The sequence below is a fragment of the Pleurodeles waltl genome, chromosome 6 (assembly GCF_031143425.1).
Source record: "Pleurodeles waltl isolate 20211129_DDA chromosome 6, aPleWal1.hap1.20221129, whole genome shotgun sequence".
Classification (NCBI taxonomy): Eukaryota; Metazoa; Chordata; class Amphibia; order Caudata; family Salamandridae; genus Pleurodeles; species Pleurodeles waltl.
The window spans coordinates 1,227,351,444-1,227,367,451 of NC_090445.1; the positions used below are offsets into that span (position 1 = coordinate 1,227,351,444).

General features: G+C 45.0%; 1 protein-coding gene across 2 annotated transcripts in view; it reads right to left on the reverse strand.

Moving 5' to 3' along the window:
• Positions 1-16,008, reverse strand: part of SEC24C (SEC24 homolog C, COPII coat complex component) — a 1,280,009-nt gene that overhangs the window by 1,234,304 nt on the left and 29,697 nt on the right. For both annotated transcript variants that reach the window (XM_069240542.1, XM_069240541.1), the window contains exon 2: positions 10,243-10,445. In XM_069240542.1, the coding sequence (XP_069096643.1) occupies positions 10,243-10,420 (178 nt within the window). In that variant the 5' untranslated portion in view covers positions 10,421-10,445. The remainder of the gene's footprint in view (positions 1-10,242; positions 10,446-16,008) is intronic.

Genomic DNA, 16,008 nt, shown 5'->3' on the forward strand with positions numbered 1-16,008 from the left:
TTGTAAAACTTGGTTAGTCTCTCCCCCACAGGTGTTATGTGTTGGGGATTTGTGACGTGGAAGTCGCTGCTTGTTTTGAGGAGTTTTGGGACTTTGGAACTTCCCTCTACTCTTTTGGAATTGTCCTCCTCTATATTGTCCCCGAAAATTTCCCCGCTGATATTGGCTCTGATAAGTGGGCCTTGTTTGTGAGGTTGTGGGTTCTGTAGTTTGTTCTCGAAACCCCCCTCTAAACTGCATTTTGCGAAATATGCCTCTGCTCTGTGGGGAGTAGAGTGCGCCCATGGCTTTGGCCGTATCAGTGGCCTTTTTAAGTTTTTCGATAGCAGTGTCCACCTCCGGCCCAAACAACTGCTGTCCGTTAAAAGGCATAATCAGCACAGCTTGTTGTATTTCTGGCTTGAATCCTGACATACGCAGCCATGCGTGTCTCCTTATGGTTACTGCCGAATTTACTGTCCTAGCAGCTGTATCTGCTGCATCCACTGCTGACCGTATCTGATTGTTCGAGATACTCGGTCCTTCCTCCACCACCTGTTGTGCCCTTTTCTGGAACTCTTTGGGTAAGTGTTCAATGAAATGTTGCATTTCGTACCAATGAGCCCTATCATATCTTGCCAGCAGTGCCTGTGAGTTGGCAATGCGCCGTTGGTGGGCCGCTTGTGCTGCAACCCTTTTCCCCGCAGCGTCAAACTTACGACTCTCCTTGTCTGGAGGAGGTGCGTCTCCCGAGGTGTGAGAGTTTGCTCTCTTGCGAGCTGCCCCTACTACTACAGAGTCTGGTGTTAATTGCTGCGTGATATATACCGGGTCTGTTGGCGGTGGCTTATATTTTTTCTCCACCCTTGGGAGTTATGGCCCTGCCCTTCACAGGCTCCTGAAACACCTGTTTGGAGTGTTTTAGCATTCCTGGTAGCATAGGGAGGCTTTGGTATTGGCTATGAGTGGAGGATAGTGTGTTAAATAAAAAGTCATCCTCAATAGGCTCTGCATGCAGGGTGACATTATGAAATGCCGCTGCTCTTGACACCACCTGTGTGTAGGCTGTACTGTCCTCAGGTGGTGACGGTCTCGCTGGGTAACAGTCTGGGCTGTTATCTGACACTGGCGCATCATAAAGATCCCATGCGTCAGGATCATCCGGACTCATTCCAGTATGAGTTGGGGACTGCATCAGTGGTGGAGTGGCTACTGGTGATGTGTGCGTTGAGCGTGGTGGAGATGGTGGCGGGGTTACTTGTCTTGCCACCTTTGCCTGTGGCTGCTTGTCTTTTTCTTGAAAGGCAAGTCTTCTTTTCATCCTGATCGGGGGAAGAGTACTTATCTTCCCTGTGTCCTTTTGGATGTGGAGCCTTCTCTGAGTGTAGTCTGGCTCCATTGACTCTAGTTCTTGACCAAACTTATGTCCTTGCATTTGTGAGGACAGTCCCTGTTCCTCTGTGTAGGAACCTGATTTTGGTTCCGAGGCCGGATGTTTCGGAATGGAAACCTTTTCGGCTGTCTTTTTCGGCTCCGACAACACTTTTTTTTTTTTTTTTTTTTTTTGGCGTCCCGGTCTCTCGGTGCCGACTAGTTTAGGTGCCGAACTTGCTCTGACCCGCTGTCTCGGGGTCGAGTCTGCTGTGTGCCGGTATCTCGACCGGAGTCGGATGTCTTCGACACATGCGTGCCCTTTTTCGGTGACTATGATCGGTCACCTATTTTTCGGGTTAAGCCATGGCCTGCTGGCAGTGGCGTCCCCTGGGCTTTTGCGGTCTTCTCGTGAGTTTGGTGTGTCGACGTCTTACTCACGGTTTTAGGCGTCTGTTCGGGATCGACCTCGTCCGACTCCTCGATGGAGAAGGTTTCTTCTTCCTCCTCCAAGTGTCTTTGTCCTGTCGGCGCCAACGCCATCTGCAGTCTTCTCGCTCTTCGGTCTCTTAAGGTCTTCCTCGACCAAAACGCTTGACAGGCTTCACAAGTATCCTCTTTGTGTTCTGGAGACAAGCACAAGTTACAGACCAGGTGCTGATCTGTATAAGGATACTTGTTGTGAAATTTGGGGCAGAAGCGGAATGGGGTCCGTTCCATTAGCCTTGAAGAGACACGTGGTCGGGCCGACCAGGCCCCGACGGGGGATCGAAAAACCCAGAAGGGCCACCGGAGCTCTTAAAAAATCGGTGTCGATCTGTTGTAACTAACCCGATACCGAACGCAAACAATACCGTCGAATTTCCCGAGATTCTAACTATCTTTCCAAACCAAAACGCGGAGCGAAAGGAACACGTCCGAACCCGATGGCGGAAAGAAAACAATCTAAGATGGAGTCGACACCCATGCGCAATGGAGCCGAAAGGGGAGGAGTCCCTCGATCTCGTGACTCGAAAAGACTTCTTCGAAGAAAAACAACTTGTAACACTCCGGGCCCAACACTAGATGGCATCGATATATATATATATACACACACACACACACACACACACACACATACATACATATATACACACACTTATTGGTTTGTAATTTCCTTGTTTTGTATAGAATGTATATAAACATGTTTTCCTGGCATTAAAACTACTGATGTTCATAGTGTAGCACAGAATACTTACCTTTTTACTGAGCCGTCAATTACTTTCTAAATAAATGATATTCATCAATTGATTTGGCTTGATTGGATCCCGAATGACCAACCTAAAAAGTGTTGAAAATAATTTAAATAATTCCTTCAGGAATTTCTTGTTCCCATTATTTGGCTATATCCTGAAGGAAGACTAGGTTACCCTACTGTATTCTATTTCCTCTTTGATGGCAGACTCATTCCTATGCAAACCATCACTGACAACTCAGCTAGATATTATCTCATATCGCCAACACGCCACATGTAGAGCCACATTTCCTAAAGAACCTCCTCTGTTTAAGACAATGACACTTCTTCAGACCTCACCACGAATAAAAGTATAGTTGCTTGCGCATGCCAATGACCTGGAGAAGGAAAAAAAAAAAAGAAAACTTTGATCTAGCAAAAAACTATTTTATGGTTTCATTTAAAAAAACATTTATTTAGGCTGATAACACACTAACCTATATCCAATGGCCAGTGAGGGATAACAATGTGGCGTAAAAGGGATACATTTGGGGTGAGGGGGTGACTAAAAGGCATGTGGGACATCACATTTACATACTTGAGGAGAGGTGGTTCCCACCAAAAAGGTGAATTCCATCATAAAGTACTCTGTGCCTCAGGGCTGCATCAGCTACAATGTCCAGTCCATTGCAGTCAATCTTCACTGTGCAGAACTGCTGTGCCCTCACCTCCTGTTAAGTCAGTGCATTGGGGCAGGTCAGTTCATGGAAGCCATGTGCTAAGAATACAAGTTCCCCCTACTTTAGCAAATTGTAGTAGTCTGTGTTCCAGAGAGGCGCTGAGTTTTTGCATTGCTATCCTGTCCCACAGCTTGTGACAGTCCACATGGACTGGTGAGGGGTTTGTGCCTCATTTAGAGGGGATGACCTCTTTGGCTGCGCAGAGAGCAATTGGAATGCTATCTGTACTGTTGAGTTTCCATTTCACCAGTCTGGCCTTGGTGTAGAACCAATAATGTGTCATTCTGAACTTGGCTTCTTTCCCTGTAGGAGTACGTGCAGGCCCTATGAAGTATATCAGACCACTCTTAAGAGGTAACGGAATGCTCCAGCTCGGGCTCCCACCAACTCTGGGCTGGAAGCTGTGACTATTTAGGAAGGTATATAGGACAAAGTGCTAGGCCCTTATCTTTGCTGGTGATTGGCCATTTGTTCTATTTCATAAGTTGTCCTCTGGCGTAAGAATGGGTCATGGGCTGAGTGACCTAATGTTTAATAGCTGTGTAATGCCAGTGTTCACTGACTGGGATACCATAGTTGGAATATGTGTCAGAAGCCCATAACATCAGCGTGGTTGAAGATTTCTCCGATCCATTCACAGTTAGACTAAAGCCAGATACGGATTTTGTTGCCTGACTTACGAGGTGGGAGTATGGGCTTGCTGAAGAAGGGTGCACGGGGGGGGGGGGGAAGATGTGTGGACAAGGCGCTATCCAATCATGACAGGATCCCTGGCTTCTACTGTCACTTGTGTTACCTTGCAAGATATGGACCGTGAAGGGGCGGATAGAACTTTAGAGAGCTAATGGATTTTCTAGATGTGAATCCCTGCTACAGATTGATCAATGAAGCGTCAGTGTGTTTCCGTGAGGAGCCTTTCCATTCCACCGATTATATACAGAAGCTGGGCCGCAAGGTAGTAATTGGTTAGATGGGGGATGTCCAAGACTCCATCTGCCATGGATAGGTATGCCCACTTCTTAGCCATATGTGGACTCCTGCTGCCCAAAAGGTTGGTCTCCATCAAGTGCAGTAGTTTGCCTTTTAAGAAGGGAGGGGTTGTAGAAGGAAGGCCTACATAGTGTACAGTATCTTGGGAAGGAGGAGGATCATTTTCACTTCAGATATTTTGCGTACCTAGGAGAGACTTCCAGCTTTTCAGGTTGGGAGACCCATTCGAGCAGGGGCAATCAGTTCGGCATACCTACACTTCACCATTTTCTCCAAGGAGGAGTAAAGTTTCAACCGAGCAAAGTGACCCTTTGGGTCAAACATTGGAAGGGAAAAGGCATTCCAATCTGGCCCGGTCACTGTGCGGGATGGTGACATTGAAAGCATGGGTCTTTTGGATGTTGACTTCAAATATGGAGATCCTGCCAATTGCCTCCAGCTCACTCAAAAAGGGCGGCAGTGAGTAAAGAGACTGAGTCACTGCCACCATAACATTGTCAGCAAAAAAGGCACCCCTGGTGTGTACCTCTGGCTACTGTGAAGGCCTGCAAGATCAACCCTTTACCTTTCACTTGGGCTTTAGGACTGAAAAAGCTGCTCCATAGCCACCTTAGGAACCTGGTCCCCAATCCCATCCCATCTAAGACATGCTGGCAGAATGGCAAGTGCACACGGTTGAAAGCTTTTTTTGCATCAATTGACAGGAGTGGGGCCAGAACTCTAAATTGGAAACATATCTAGGAGGTGGAGCAGGCATTTTGTATTCTCTCTGCAGCCTCTATCAGGAACTAACCCAGTCTGGCTAGGGTCTACAAGGCCCTGCATGTATGAATTAAAGCGAGCAGTCAGAATACCCGTAAAGAGCTTGCCGTCCACATTTAGCAGGGATATTGGTCAGTATGAAGAGCACAGTATCTGGTCTTTACCAAGTCTGGGGATCATAGTGATCACCGCTTCCCGCATAGTTTCAGTGAGCACCAATTTCTCCAAACAAGTTGTAAAGGTGAATGAGAATAGTGGCCAACTGGGAGCTGAATAGTTTGTAGAAGCCTGGGGTAAACCTGCCAGGTCGGGTCCTTGCTGAGCTGAAAATGGCAGATGGCAGACAAGTCCTCGTTCACTTGAATATCTGCCTCCAACTAGAGTGCCTCTCACCCAGATAGGCATGTGATGTGTGCCCCAGTGAGATATGTACTGACTTCATTGGGGTTCGCTGCCTCTCCCATATAAATGTCAGTGTAGAAGTGCTTAAATGTCTGTGCGATGTCCATATCACTGTGGGTGTTTTCTGTTGTCTGGATTTCTGCCATCCTGCCCTTGTTTTATTTGGACTCTTTATTAGCGAGAAGTGACCTGGCTTTATTGCCCCCTGCACAGTATTTTTGCTTAGTGCAAAGAGTTGTATTCTGGCAAGGGTTAGTTGTCTCCCCACTGTAAGCGCCTGTTTTTTTTTTTTTTTTTTTTTTTTTAATAAGCCCTCTCTAGGACTCTCACCCGGTCTTCCAGCTCCGCACGTTTATTTCTCCTAGTCTTGTTAAGTCTCTCAGAGAGGGCCAGGAAGGTGCCCAGATTACTGCTTTCAGTATTCCCTAAATAAGGGAAATGGAGGTGTAACACATGTCATTTGTTTGGAGGAAGTGTTGGATAACCTCCCTTATCTCCTGTAAAGTAGAGTCGCATGAATGTCCATTACCCGCATGTGGCGGCAGACCCAGGAATGTGGAAAGTGATTGATGGGGCATATGTCTGATGTGATGCTGAGAGCACTATGCATCCATCAATCCCACATCCCTAAGCCACTGCAGTTCTTCAGCTGTGAAGACCCTAAATTGGCCTGCTCTTTAGGTTGATCTGTCTAACAAGGTGTTTTGAACCAGGCTGAAGTCTCCACCTATCACAAGGTAAGAGTCTGGATGAGGTAAGTAGGCCAATGGTAAGATAAACTGGTACTGGGCGTGTAGTGTTGCAAGGGAAAAAGTGTATTTGTTCACAGAGATTTGTAAGGAGTGGAATCTCCCAGTCACTTCCACCTGGGTTTGGAGAACTTGAAACTGAAATTTGCGACCTAGCAAGATAGCTACTCTGGCCTTGTTGCTGGGCTCAGAGGAGAAGATTGCTTGTTGAACCTATGGGACCTCATCTTCCCCCAGCCTTTCTTAAGGATGAGCATCTCCTGTAGAAGACATGCATCGCGGTTGGAATCATGCAGCAGTCAGGAATGCTATTAGTTTCACGGGGCATGGAGGTGCAGTACTTTAACCATCTATTCAGGACCGGGTGAGTGTTGTGCCAGAGTGCGATAAGGGGTAGTTGATGACAACGTGAGACACAGCCTTTCCTGTCCCCAAGGCAGTTAACGAGACCGAGAGGGGGGTGTTAACTAACTGGGGGGTAATACAGAATGGTACCACTCCTTCCATGGTAGTCATAAGTATCTTGTATGCAGGGGTTATGTCAAGGGGCACTGGAGCAGGGTAATTGCTGAATGGGTTATATGGCCTTCATCGTTCCAGCTCAACACTGTGCTGGGATGTATCAGTAGCATCAGCCTTACAAGAAGATCAGATAGTTTGCCTGCAATGGCTGGAGATTCAGACTAGGACAGAAAGGAGGAGGATTTTTTGAGGGGGAGGCGTTCTTGTGCATTTGCTCCATGGGTCAAGCAGCTGCGTGGTTACTCAGGTGTGTTCCTGTGAACTATCATGGCTCTAAAGCAGATGTAGCAAAGCAAGCATTTTCTGTGGCTTTCAGCTGCGGCTGGCTTGTGGGTGCCTCTCTTGAAGGGCTACTGGGCTATTTTGTCAGTAGTCCTGCATGTTGGGGAGTTGCAGGGGGCCACAGACAGAGTCTGCAAGTGAGTCCTCCAGCCCAAGAACGGAAAGGGCTTCTTCCATGGTGTGGACCATTTGTGCTTTCTTGTTCCAGACAAAGATAAGGTGAAAGGGGTGTCCCCATTTTGTATTTTATCCCTTACTCACAAAGGAAAGCAGTAGCCGCTATAAGGGAGCGACATCGCTGGAGGGTAATGGGGGACAATTCCAGGTATATCTAACATTCACACCCTCGAACAAGATTGGGCCCTGGTTCCTTACAGCAGTTGTTATGGCTTCTTTATACATATGGTGATGGATGGATAACTTTTTTATTTTGCTAAGTCATCTTTTCTCACATTGCACTCATGTTTATTTTGTTTCTACATTCATGTTTTCTTTTGTTTTTGCTTGTGGGTGCTGTGCTTAAAAGGGGACAACTATCTTGTTTTAAATATCACAAAGCCACATTGTTTGTTTCTTATGTGTAATTTTAGAAATGCTTTAACACACAATCATGCAGTACACCCCAATCCGCCCCATTCCAGTCCACTCCACTCTGCCCCCTCCAATCCATAACAATATGCCCCCCTCCAGTCTAACCCCCTCCAGTCTGCCACTCGCTAGTTAAATCCAAAACAATCTGCCTCACTCCAATTCACCTCAACCCTATCCAGTCCACCACACTCCATTCCAATTCAACCCACTCCAATCCATCATAATCCACTCCATTCCACCCACACCAGTCCAACCCAACCCACCCCAATCCAATCCAATCCAATCCACCCCAATTCAACCCAAACCAATCCACCCCAATTCAACCCAAACCAATCCACCCCAATTCAACCCAAACCAATCCACCCCAATTCAACCCAAACCAATCCACCCCAATTCAACCCAAACCAATCCACCCCAATTCAACCCAAACCAATCTACCCCAATTCCTCCCATTGTAATCCACCCTATTCCACTCCCATCCACCCACCTAAATACACCCCATTCCAATCCTCCCACACCACCCCATTCACTACCAATCCACCTTAATCCAACACCAGCCCTATCCAGTCCACCATACTGAAATCCACGTCAATCCAATCCAACCCTCTACAACCCACCCCAAGCCAGCCCACTGCATTGTAGTCCAATTCATCTAGCCTACCACACTCCAATTCACTCTAATCAAAGCCATCCCACACCAATACCATCAACCCCACCTCGATGGCACACAACCCACTCCACTCCAAAATACAGACCACATCACTCCAAAATACAGACTGCCCCAATTCAGCCTAAACCACCACACTCCAATTCAATCCACCACCCCCAATCCATCCAGCCCCACCCAAATCCAATCCAGCCCCACCACAATCCAATACACCTCAACCCACCCCACTCAACCCACCCCAATCCACCCAGCCCCACCCCAGTCCAATCCACTCAATACAACCCACTCTAGACAATCCAATCTACCTCAATCTACCCCACTTCAATCCACCCCACTCTACTTCAATCCAGTCAACCCCACTACCTCAGTCACCTCCAGCCCACTCCACAACGCTCTGCCACTGAACTCTACTCCCCAACACAACTCTACAACACTCTACTCTCTCTAATCCACTCTACTCCCACAAATCCACTCTACAATACTAATCCTAGCCTTACTTGGAGTGCTGTGGGCTGCAGTTTGGCTTGCTTTATTATTAATGTGTTCAAGTCTGGTGTGCTTGAACACCGGTAGCTAACACTTGCAGAACCAGTGGTCAGCAACGCTGAGATTATGCGCGCATAGTGAAGTATCACACTGCAAAGCAAAGCTCCGACAACACAATAAGCCAACTGCAAAGATTATTCTAGAGCTGCCCTTGTCAGCACTTAGAGGTGTTGCTTTTGCTTGATTCAGAGGATGTTTTACCCAAAAAGTAGTCGGCTGTTTAAAGCAAGTATTAAAATTAAGGTGCTCTGAAAAGCACCATTTTAAATGTGATGAATTGCACAAGTTTACTTCTGCTACAATGTTTACTTTGACAGCTGAACTCAACCTGAACAAACAAAACCTTTCAAGCTGCAGGGAAGTGCGTTTGATTAATTTCATCTTTCCAATGTCTTACAGTGGCCTGAGAGCACCACAACCCACACATTTTGACATCAGAGGTATTAAAAATACTGGAAAAGCAGGTTCAAGCCTCAGCTTTGACTCAACAGCTTGTGATTCTGGGCAAGTCACTTAATCTCTCCTGAAAATATGATTGTGACCTTGTGTAACTGGTGCTCAACTAAAGCACTCCAATTACCTTTAGGTAAAGTCCATGCTATACAAAAGTTTTTTTTTTAAAACACACTTGAGGTGAGAGAGAGGGCAAAAAACCCAAGATGGAAGGTGGCCGGCTGTAAGCAAGGAAGAAGCAACCAGATGCAACACAGGAAGAATAAAGACAATAAAAGAAAGAAAATATTACATAAATCAGTGGATGGACAGCACAAGAACATGAGTCAAACTAAATCAATCAGTACTTGGTCCATGCTCCAAATGAAAAAGTGGCATCTGCAAGCGCTGGCCAATTAGGAGGCCCCAAATAAGAGTGACAAGGAAGCCAACAAATGGTAAGTAATGGGGGGCTGCAAGCCCTTTATTGTAAACAATACCACTTGTAGCAACAAAATCACTTGTTGACAAGCAAGACCAAAAAAAAACAACAACAAAAAACAATAAGTGTGACAATTGTAAAAGCCAGATACAACCCCTCTCTCCAAAACTCACAAGAGAAAAACATCTGCATGGGGCAACAGCTTAAAACATTTTTATGAACTATGCTATAATTTATTAAATTACAGGATTCGACGTATAAGCAATAAAAACACAAAAGGGATGGGGTGCTGGCAGAGCACAGTAATTATATGCTAAAATGGAAAAAGGTATCCGAAAGACCAGGTGTCAAGAGCAAAATTCAACCGATTGGAAACAACTTTAAAAAAAAAAAAAAAAAAAAAAAAAAAAAAAGTAAGCATGTTGCATAACGTGCTCAACTCTTGCAGTGGAAGTAACTAGACCGCCGCCTTGAAAACAATTTAAGAATCCCACCTAAACCAAATGTGGAACATTAATACGTCTGTAAAGAGCAGAAGCTCGTGTTGCCATTACCTTGCAGTGGAGCAGTCTGGGAGTATCCAGTTACTGGACCGTTGTATGCTCCATACTGTGGGGAAGGTGCCCCAGAACTCTGCATAGCTCCATAACCAGGCTGCTGATATCCTTGATATTGAGGTGGAGGCTGCCCATAGAGAGCGCCAAGATGAGCTTGCTGATCAACGTTCATCATATGCGCATCCCCAAATGCAGCTCACCTACAAGAGAAAAAATTGTTAGTTGCTTAAAACAAATAAATAAAAACTGCAAAACTATAAAAACTATAAAAACGGGCACTGGCAATGCCAACAGGTCACACATGCAAGTGAAAGTGTCTCTTCAATCGCTGATGAGTTTACTTGCAGTCTGTTACTTACAAGTGCACTTTTGCTTCATTTTATTCCCCACCAACTCCAACTTGCATTCATATGCGCGTCAATCACAAACACACACAAGATCAATGTATGATAAAATTTAAGAATAAAAGTAAAAAGAAAGGAAAACGGCACCTAAAATAGGGCAGGCACATGTTTGCAATAAGACTGAGTAAAACATTAAAAATAGAGGACGGTCATTTTGGAATGATACTGTACATAGTTTACCTCAAATTTAAAGTTCAAACATGGTTGCCATGTTGAAAATCAACATGCAGGCAACCTTGGAATGTTAAAACAATGATACATGCAAGCAGGATCAAAGATAACCAGGGAATAAATGTCACATGTGGCAGCATCTAAACATGCTGGAACATTTGTAATAGTAAGAAACTATGGACAAAACCATTCCATAAAACAGGCGCATTGCTTAGAAGCAGTGGTCATGTGGGATGCAGAACACTGTAGACCAAATGAGTCGTAAGAGAGCTTCAAGTAGCAGGGTAGGGATGCTGTGCACTCTAAATAGAGGGCAACAAAAGTTCAACCTAAAAAGTGGAAAAGAAAGATAAGTAAACAACTGTCCCACCATGCCTGAAACTGTAATACACTCATTTTCAGGCAGATGTGCATATATTTAAGGGAAATGCTGTCCCTTGCAGAGCAAAAAAACAATTGCTGAAATGGGCTGATGCCACATGCACAATTGTTTAACCCAGGATGTGTCAGCGCGGCAGACAACACCAAAACCCTGGCTTATTACAGCAATTTATGAGATTCCATGCAACCAAATATATGCCTAAAGCTTTGCTTTTGTGTAACCACGAGTCAAGAACAGTATTTACTTTTGCTGCAGATGTTAGATTTTGTGGATAATGCTACAGCGTCGCCACAAGATCACCCCAATTGTGACGGTCTCTAAGATTCAGCTTGTCTTTGACTATGTGGTTCATCATTTCAGAGTCCGGTGTTTCAGGTCAAGAAATATCTTTGGATGGTCTCTGGTCCCGTTCAATAGCTGTTTAGTTTTTAGACAGTACATACCCTACAAGAGAGCATGTTACATTATGTGGTGACACAGGCAGGGATTCTTCAACTGAGCCCCCAGGGTGTGCTTTTGTAGTCAGTGAAAAATAATTGTGTGTAAACTTGCCAGAACACTTTTCTACAAGGGCATCATTTATGTGTGCGCAATTATTTAAAGAATTGTTCAGAGTGGGTACTGTGTCATAAGGCACAATCCGCTCTAACTGTAAAGATTATCTGAAAGAGCTTGTGTGTAAGAAGTTTCAAAAGGGACAGATCAGTACCTTGCGGAGCTCAAACAGAATAGATGACCACATGCACACAACCATTCACAAAGAAAATACTTCAGCTATGAATGTCTGGGGCCAGGCAGCAGACCCGCACAAACCAGTGCACTTTCTAGACTACTACAAGCACATAGGAAGAGCAAATAAAATAGATCAAAGGTTGAAGACTCATAATGTTAATCAGTCATACATTTCGTAAAAGAAGTTCGTTTTTCATTTAGCAGCCGTTGTTTTCAAAGACCGTTCTCACTCTCTAAAATTACTTTTGTACACTTTCAGCAGTCTGTAACAGACAGCCTTATTGCAGTGGGGCAAGTGTCCTTAGAATCAAGGTGGCTGAGGATGGGACTACATTGAAACACCACTTTCCTGAACACAGTCCAACACCCAAAAAAGACTCTCCTTGTCAAAGATGTAGCGTTTGTGTCCAAAGAGTGCAGTGTGTGTAGAGTTGGTTGATGCCTTGGTGATTGGTGGAACGATTGGTGTGTCGGTCCAGTGGGCATATACGTGATGGGCACTGGCATGGCACAGTTTGGTGATGTGAGATATTGGGCCAACAGTGAACGGTGTGAATGGCTTTTTGTATGTGACGCAGAAAAGGCACGTCAATGGCTTGTAAAGCAGTTGGTGCCTTGACGTGATTTTACAGCTCACAAGCTGCGAGTCACAGGTTCAATTTCAATTATATTAAGCAATTTCAGCGTTTGGATTTGTTAATAAAATTTACATTACCCACACAAAACCATAGAAATTCAGCAGTTATACTTCTGTATAGAAACCAGAACTCATGGCATAAAGTTACTTAACAACCCACAATAAGTGGTAAACAGTGGGGAGTATTTCAACAAATCCAATACAACAGTGAAAAAAACATCAAATGATCACTGGACATATACCATATATCACATGGCACCCCAAAAGGGTCCTTTTTTTAATCAATTTTAAATATTGTTGTATCCTCAGCCTCAGAATCCTAGAACCTATTTTTCTAATTAATTTATTTCAATCATGAAGATGGTCATCAAGCTCACTCTATACAACATTACATAAAACATACATACTAAAAAGCCAACCTAGTGGGTACATATAATGTAATGAACTTCAAACTTCTCACAATTATTTCTATATATCATGTGGCTATAAGTCCTTAATTAAAAAAGCCTGTCCACACCTGAGGTAGTTCGATAAAGAATCACACTGAGGAAATCTGTAACCTCAATTAATTTGGTGTTGATCCTAATCCTTAATTCAATGAGTTATGAAATTAAAGCAACTCCATGTGAAATGTTGATTCGTTTCCGACCCTATAAAGTCAATGCCTCCTCAGTAGCATGGAAGACTGAAGCACCTTTACCTCGGCATACAAATGAAATAAATGGCTGAATGAAACGCTGGATAAGGGAGGATCTTATGAGGGCTGAAATTAGAGCGGTTCCTCGATGAAAAAGTATAACCCCCTGACCAAAACACTCGGTGAGCAAGCGGCGCGTACGTAACAAACTAGAACAGGTGAATGTCTATGGTTCTGTATGTTTAAAATGTGAGCTTAACTATAAAGTTCAAGTAACCTTTGTTTTTTTTAGTGAATTTCTATGCCTTTAAAAAAAAAAATCTATTTCCTAACTAGAACTTCTCTGTAATGTGACAGACCATCACCGTTAAGAGTTGAGAGTTCAACTGCAAATGTTTGAGGCTCTTACTGAAAGGTGATCTTACTATTTTACATTGAGAAATACATTTTTATTTTCAATTTGTGTAGGAATATATCACTCTAAGTATATCATACATCAAAAACATCTCTCTCCCTCTCACTTTCTCTCTTTCAATCTCTTTCTCCCACTCACACCCCCATTCACAGAGCCACTCAGACCCTGACGCACCCACTCACACACCCACTCATACCCTCGTGCACCCTCTCAGACTCACACACCCACTCATGCACTCACTCACAGACCTGTACAGACACTCATGCACCCACTAAGACACTAATGCATGCATTCTCACACCCAGACTCTCAGCCACTCTCACCCCCAGATACACCTTCTTACACCTACTCTCACATCCAGAGACAGGCTGAGGCCAACTCCCACCTCACAGGGTCAAAGGCCCCTGTGCAGAGTAGGGTTTTGGGTGGGGGGGGGGGGGGGTGTCAGCCGCAGAGACTGGCTGCAGGCCAGGCCTTGCCATCAACCCTTTCAGCGCTCAGGGTGCACGGTGTAAGGTTGGGTGCTCATAGGAGTTTGGCATAACTGTCGCCACACACGGCCAAAGGCCATGCATGGTGGTGGTGGTTGGATGAATGTATAGTAATGAAAATTACCATACTTTAAAAAAAGATTGAAGAGAGTTCAGAATGCCTCGGCGCGTCGGCTGCTGGATGTCCCCAAGAAAAAAAAAAAAATCTATAAAAGGCAGGAATTTCCTTTGCTACATTGGCTCCCGGTGGCCAGGAGGATACCATTCAAGGTATTATGCCTTATGTACAGAGCATTGCATAACCAAGGTCCAGAAATGCTAAGGTCTTTAGCTTCGTTCTATGCACCAAACAGATCACTTAGATCTTCCTTATCATTGATAGCAGTGATCCCGAAAGTGAAGAAAGACAGATGGGGCAGAAGATAGCTGGCGTATCAGGGAGCGAAGCTTTGGAACTCCCTCCCTCTTAATACTCGAGCAATGACGCAGGAACTTTCATTTAGGAAGGCCGTAAAGACATGGCTATTTAGAGCTTGATTTCCGGGGTATTTGTGTGTGATGTTATGGTTTCAGTTTTGAGAGCTGCGAAGCCCTTGGGCAGTCAGGAGCTATATAAAGCCATATAACAAAACATAACATAAACCAAATGCTACAAGTGGGCCTGCAGTACTGGTTGTGCCACCCACCTAAGTAGCTCTGTAATCATGCCTCAGACCTGCCACTGCAGTGTCTGTGTGCAGTGTTAAACTGTAAATTAGAATTGGCAAGTGTACCCCCCCCCCTTGCCGAGCCTAAACCTTACTTTTTCTTACAAATAAGGCGCCCCTCAGGTAGGCTCTAGGTAGCCCCAAGGGCAGGGTGCAGTGTATGGTTAAGGTGGGACATATAGTAATGTGTTTTATATATCCCGACAGTGAAATACTGCTAAATTTGTTTTTCACTGTTACAAGGCCTGTCCCTCTCATAGGTTAACATGGGGGCTACCTTTAAATATGATTAAAGTGTAGATTCCCTTTGGGAGCGGATAGATACATGGAGTTTGGGGTCTCTGAGCTCACAATTTAAAAATACATCTTTTAGTAAAGTTGATTTTAAGATTGTGTATTTGAAAATGCCACTTTTAGAAAGTGAGCATTTTCTTGCTTAAACCATTTCCGTGATTCTGCATTTCCTGATGAGCCATCTGTGCTAGAAGGGAGGGGAGGAGTTGTTACTCACACCTGAAAGGGCTGTGCCTGCCCTCACACAATTCAGTCTCTGGGGTAGGTCTGGGGCCTGGCTTGGGCAAGGCAGGATTTCATAATCAAGAGAGACTTTCCTTTGAAGTAAGCCTACTTCAAAGGGCAAAATGGGTATAATAAGGGCACCCAAAACCACAGACTTCAGAACACTTCTGCAAACCATGAGGAACCTCTGTCTGAGGAAGAAGAGCTGCCCTGCCTGTGACTGTGTTTTGTGGAGCTACCCTGCAGTTGCTGCTTCTGCCTGTGCTAGAGGACAAAGACTGGACTTTGTGTTGCCTTCCTTCTTGTGATGATCTCCAAAAGCTTGATTTAGAGCTTGCCTCCTGTTGTTTGAAGTCTCAGGGACAGCAAAGACTTCTCTCTGCCAGCACCAGGAGCCTCTAGAGAGACTCCTACTCTGCCAAGTGGTGCCCATCCAGTTCCTGGGACCATGAGACGAGAAGCCATCAGCCCATGAGTGAGAAATCCACGCACAGACCACTGTGCGGGGAAAAGACGCACCGTCGGCTTTGCGGCTGAAAATAGACGCTCGTCTGCAACGCGACCGGAAGATCGACGCTCGCGGCTGGAGAAACGATGCGCAGCATCGCTGACGGAGGCTGGTGAGAATGCGACCTGTGCTGTGTGGTTTTCGGATCATCGTGCGGCTGA